At 52.7% G+C, this 5,481-nt stretch overlaps 1 protein-coding gene across 2 annotated transcripts; it reads left to right on the top strand.

Moving 5' to 3' along the window:
* The first annotated feature begins 246 nt into the window (after nucleotides 1-246).
* ELOVL1 (ELOVL fatty acid elongase 1) lies at nucleotides 247-3,945 on the top strand. 2 transcript variants are annotated; one of them, XM_054384041.1, is made up of 7 exons: nucleotides 247-333; nucleotides 745-935; nucleotides 1,097-1,177; nucleotides 1,368-1,424; nucleotides 1,749-1,854; nucleotides 2,003-2,139; nucleotides 2,536-3,945. In XM_054384041.1, the coding sequence occupies exons 1-7, from the start codon at nucleotides 288-290 to the stop codon at nucleotides 2,776-2,778; spliced, it is 861 nt and encodes a 286-aa protein (XP_054240016.1). In that variant the 5' UTR covers nucleotides 247-287; the 3' UTR covers nucleotides 2,779-3,945. The 2 variants fall into 2 exon arrangements, with proteins under 2 accessions (XP_054240016.1, XP_054240014.1); XM_054384039.1 differs by lacking the exon at nucleotides 1,097-1,177 and having other exon boundaries at nucleotides 271-333.
* Nucleotides 3,946-5,481: the final 1,536 nt, after the last annotated feature.

Below are 5,481 nucleotides of genomic sequence, written 5' to 3'. Positions count from 1 at the left end.
CTGTTTTGGAATGTTAGGATCCTGCCTTGGAATGACTGCTGGTGTTGTTCCTGGAAGTGCTAGGGAGACAGGACTGGGCTCAGACAGAGGCTGGGACCATGTGGCACAGCTGGGAAGTGAATGCTGGTGCAATCTGAGAGCAATGCCTGCCAGATACACATGACTGTATCTCTGAAGCTGTGCTTGAAATTTGCTGGTCTGCAGGACTGTGCTCTGCAGGCTGTCCTTCTGAGAAGATGACTGCCTTGATCTACCTTTCATCTCTCCACACAGATACTACCACCACCATGGAGGGGTTTGTGACCATGTATCAGGACTTCATGAAGAAAGCAGGTGAATGTTTGGCTCTGCCCAGCTGCAGGGCAGGTAGTACTACATGCTTTACTGCCACAGGCACAGAACTTGCCCATCCCTGAAGTCTGGGTCTAGCTGCATCCTGCCTATACCTGACGCAGATGCAGCTCTGGGGTTTTTGAGCTGCCTGTTCCAAGGCTGTCTTGCCTTGGTGCCTCTGCAGGCCCTTTAGGGGCACTTGTGCCCTCCTGAGCAGATCTTCAGGCTACCCTGCAAGTGGTTTCAGCCTGTACCTTGCAGAGCTTGGCTCCCTTCATCAGCCTCTGCTGAACTCCCAGACTGCCTTCCCTACCCCACTCTTTTCCTAGAGAACAGGATTGCCATGTCCCTGCCTCCACTCTGGCAGCAGCTTGGGGTAAAAGTGCTAACTGCTCTGTGCTGTCTCTGCAGACCCCCGCATCGCTGATTATCCACTGATGCAGTCCCCATTCCTTGTGCTGGGCATCTTACTGGCATATGTCTACTTTGTACTGTCCTTGGGTCCTCGGATAATGGCCAACAGGAAGCCTTTAAACCTGAAGAAGTTCATGGTGCTATACAACTTCTTTCTAGTGGGACTCTCACTTTACATAGTCTATGAGGTGAGTTGCTGGCAGTAGGCTTTATCTGGCATATATAAAGCAGTGCATGCAAGGTGCATGGGTGATGGGAAGCCCTTTTGCAGGCTGTTTCCTACCCTTCTGCACCAGATTTGGGAAGTACAGTGATGTCAGGTCTCACCCTGATGATGCTTTTGTTGCAGTTCCTGATGGCAGGGTGGCTTACTGGGTACACCTGGCGATGTGACCCTGTGGACTTCTCACAGGACCCCAAGGCCCTCAGGGTGAGTTCTTGTATCCCTGCTGATAGATGGGAATGGCCTTTAGCATTTCTGTTTGGATAGCAAGGCTGCAGCTATCTGCCTCTCTTTTGAGGTGGAGGACTTAACAGTCTCTGGCTCTTGGTTTCAGCCTGGGGTTACTGGGCATGTTCAGATTGAGATGGGATTCTAACGTTAACCTGTTCTGTTACAGATGGTCAGTGTTGCTTGGCTCTTTGTCTTCTCCAAGTTCATCGAACTGACAGATACGGTGAGTTGTTGAGGCTGTGTCACTGCTGGCTGGGTAGGGAGCTGGGGCTCAGTGACTTTGAGATAGGTGCTTTCTTCAGCCTTTCCAGTCTTATCTGGTAGGGCTTGTCTGGCATCCCTGCCAAAGAGGCCATTCTGGGCTATTGCACTGGGTCACTACTGGCATGTTGTATCTCTGGAAGCTGTAGGGTGGCCTAGTGTGTGGTGGCAGTGAGCTTGGATGGGAAGGAAGTGTCACTGAAATCAGACACTGAATTAGTGGCCTAGCCTGCTCTAGCTTCTTCCAGGGCTGCATGTCCTTGATGCTGCTGGGCTCTCGTTGCAGATAATCTTTGTCCTGAGGAAGAAGAACGAACAGGTCACATTCCTTCACCTCTTCCACCACTCTGTTCTGCCTTGGAGCTGGTGGTGGGGAGCAAAGTTTGGTCCAGGTAAGATGGAAACTGTCCTGGTGCACAGCTTGGGGAAAGGGTCAGAGTAGCCCCAGCGTGCTGTGCCCTGCTGGGCTCCTGGGGGTCTGTTGTAATGCTTGACTGCTGCAGAGGATCAACTTATGCTGATGACAGTCTGTCTTTACAGGAGGAATGGGCTCATTCCATGCCATGATCAATTCCATGGTGCATGTTGTCATGTACTTGTATTATGGGCTCTCGGCTGCCGGACCTGCCTTTCAGAAGTACCTGTGGTGGAAGAAACACATCACAGCAATCCAGCTGGTGAGTCTGCTGTGGAGCAGAGCATTGCCTTTGCTTGTCAGGTCAGCACTTGTACCTATGAAAGGTGCAGCCAGAAGCTGTAGTTCTCTTCCCTAGCCTCTCACTCTGGGTTTTTAGCAGCTCTGGCTCACTGTGGGCCTCTGACATCTCTACCATCCTTGTTAGGGTGTAGGTACTGCTCAGCTTGCTGCCCTGGGGCTGGAGCCATGTTGGGAGAGTGGGAGGTGCACGCTGCCTGGAGACTTGTGCTTCTCTGCCAGCTGCTGCTGCCTGTGCCTCACTATAAGGATCTCTACTTCAGAGTGGGAGAGAAGCCTATTGGCTTCACTCAGGTCTCAGTGGAATCCCTGACCCTGCTCCTATGAATAACTTGTTTCTGCTCTGCCTTGCTCCCAGGCACAGTTTGTGATTGTCTCCGTCCACATCTCTCAGTATTACTTCATGCCCAGCTGCCAGTACCAGTTCCCCATCTTCATCCACCTCATCTGGATTTATGGGACCATCTTCTTCATCCTGTTCTCCAACTTTTGGTACCAGTCCTACACCAAGGGCAAACGGTTGCCTAGAGTGGCTCAGCAAGCAGCACAGCACAATGGTAGCAGCATCCATATCACCAATGGCAAGGTCAAAGCCAACTAGAGGGCAAGGCCCTCCCAGAGCCAATGAGAGCCCAGGGGCAGAGGCAGCTGGGACCTGTTCCCCTGTTCCTGGGTGTCACTAGCCAAGTCAAGTGCCTACAGACTGTTGTACCCCTGTGCCCAGCCCTGCTGTCCTGTCTGCATGCTCAGCCCCTCTGCTCTGAGCAGCCATGGGCAACTTCTCCCAGGAGGGCTTGTGCTGTTTCTCAGTGTTGCTGAGCAGAGAGGCAGCTGCCTGCATCACAGCTGTGGGTCTTCAGTCCCATTCCAGTGTTTCCAAAGGAACTTCCCCCAAGTGCCTACATCTGGCCCTTCTGTCTGGAGGCCATTTCCTTCTGAGTAGGACCAAAAGAAGATAATGATTCCTGTCCTGGTGTCCTCTTCTCCCTGTCTCATCAGTCTGCAGGGATGAGCAGACTTGTCCCTGGCTGCTTGCTGCTGCCAGCTCAAGTGTGAGTGCTCCTGCTCTACCATGCCTTGTGCCACTTTGTGCCATGCCACAGTGCTGCATGCCCCTTCTGGTTCTTGTGCACCCAGGTGGGAGTTTCTGCTCTGGCATAGCTGTGCTCAAGTGGGGCTGTGGAGAATGTTAGTGGCAGTGAGTGTGGGACTTGAGGGCCCAGACCTGCCTAGTACAGTACAACATACCCTGTGCCTAGCAGGGGCTGTGACAGCCTGAAATGCCTTCCCCACACAACAAGCCCAGGTTGCCTTGCCTTCCTCTGCCCAAGCTGGGTGCTCACTGTGTGCTTTAGCCACACTTAGCTGATCCTCTAGGGCAGCTGGTGTCTTGTTCCAGAGTCGGGGAGGCCAAGCTCAGCCTTGTCTTGGACCGTTTCCATTCCTGCAAACTCAAGACTTGCAATAATTGCTGCTAGAATCACCTCCTGGGCTCTCTCCTGCTTGGGCCCAGACCTGGTCTGGCCCAGCATGAGCACAGCAGAGGATGGTTGTAGCATGCCCTGCTGTGGTGTAACAGCGAGCACCTCTTGCCTCTGGATCTGCATGGGCCTGGGTGAAGATGGACAGCAGGGCAGTGCAGCAGCTCTGCTGGGCCTGGTGCCCATTGCTGGCTCTGGCTGTAACCAAAACATTACTGATGGCCTTGAGGAGGTGAAGGAGCTAGGCCCTGTCAGATGGGGCTGCTCTTCTATTACAAATAAACAGACAGAAGGAGAAATGTCTCTGCCCCCTTCTTTTCCTGGCTTGCTGTGCTCAGAAGCTGCTCCAGGTGCTTGGTCCTGCCCAGCGTGGTTGGAGGCAGGGCTGGAAGATGCAGCTGGAGTAGCAGGTTTTTGTGTTGGGGGAGAGAGGTGATAACAGGGTGCTGATGAAGCAGATGGCAGATTGTTTCCAAGAGCTTGGTAGAGCAATGCTCTGGGCAGGAAGTGTGTGAAAGTGACTCCACCCTGTGAAAGAATGGCTGGGGTGGAGAAAGGGTGCAGGCTGGGAGTGGGGCCAGCTGCCTGGGAGGAGCTGCTGCTTTTCAGAAATCCTGGTGAGCTGAGGTGTGACAAAACAGGGAATGGAGACCTTGGAAAGCCAGGTGATGGGGGAAGTGGCACTCTGTTGCCTTCTGTCTGCATGTGCTGAAACCAAAGCTGCTGCCACATGTGAATGCCTCTGCAGAACATAACTTGGTCAGAGGAAAGTTTATGTTCCTGCTGCCTTGCTTTTGCTATGAAGTGTATCTTGCCAGGCTGGGCTCTGCTGTCTCTACCACCTGAGACAGTCTGACCTCCCTTCAGGCATGTTGGGGTGCAGTGCCTGCATTCTCTATTGCCTTGTGACCAGGGCTGTCCTGAGTGAAAAGGCCAACCTAGGTCCTGACTCAGGCTTGAGAAGAGAGGTGGGTAGCTGGCTGGGCTGCTTATGCCTGGGAGGAATGCATCAGCTGAGTTGTCTGATGCATTCCTCCCAGGCATAAGCAGCCCAGCCAGCTACCCCCCTCTTTTCTCAGCTCTAGAAGCTGAGTGGTGGGGGAGGGCTTTAACCAATGTCCCAAAGTGCCATGTCTACATAGGTTTTGAACACCTCAGGGGATGGTGACTCTACCACTTCCCATCGGTAGCTTATTCCCATGCCTGCCCACTCTCAGTTATTTTTTTCCTAGTATGCCATCTAAACCTCCCCTGGTGCAATTTGAGGCTGTTTCCCCTTGTTCTATCACTTCAGACTAGGGAGAAGAAATCAACACCCACCTTACTACACCCTCCTTTCAGGTAGGTGGAGAGAGCAATAAGATTTCCCACCAGCCTCCTCTTCTCTAGACTAAACAATTTAAGTTTCTTCATCTGTTCCTCATAAGACCTGGTTTCTAGCCCTATCAACATCTTCAATGCTCTTCTCTTAACATTCTCCAGTAACTCAATCTTCTTATAGTGAGGGGCCCAAAACAGCACAGTAGTAGAGGTGCAGACTCAACCATGCTGAGTACAGGAGCACAATCAATTCCCTGCTCACACTGGCCACACTATTCCTGATACAGGGTTGGATGCTGTTGGCCTTTTTGGCCACCTGTGCACACTGCTGACTCGTGTTCTCTAGGTCCTTTTCTGCCAGGCAGCTTTCCAGTCACTCGGCCCTAGCCTGTAGCGACCCAAGTGCAGGACCCAGCACTTGGCCTTGTTAAACCTCATACAACTGACTTCAGCCCATAGATCCAGCCTGTCAAGATTCCTCTGCAGAACCTTCCTACCTTTGG

The sequence above is a fragment of the Indicator indicator genome, chromosome 10, assembly GCF_027791375.1.
Source record: "Indicator indicator isolate 239-I01 chromosome 10, UM_Iind_1.1, whole genome shotgun sequence".
Taxonomy (NCBI): domain Eukaryota; kingdom Metazoa; phylum Chordata; class Aves; order Piciformes; family Indicatoridae; genus Indicator; species Indicator indicator.
This window is presented reverse-complemented; position numbering and strand designations above follow the sequence as displayed.

What these genes read in the sequence shown, in the direction of transcription:
- ELOVL1 (XM_054384041.1), top strand. Translation starts at nt 288, where the DNA reads ATGGAGGGGTTTGTGACCATGTATCAGGACTTCATGAAGAAAGCAG. An exon ending in CACTTTACATAGTCTATGAG is followed by an intron (nt 936 to 1,096) that starts GTGAGTTGCTGG and finishes CTTTTGTTGCAG; the next exon opens with TTCCTGATGGCAGGGTGGCT. An exon ending in TCATCGAACTGACAGATACG is followed by an intron (nt 1,425 to 1,748) that starts GTGAGTTGTTGA and finishes CTCTCGTTGCAG; the next exon opens with ATAATCTTTGTCCTGAGGAA.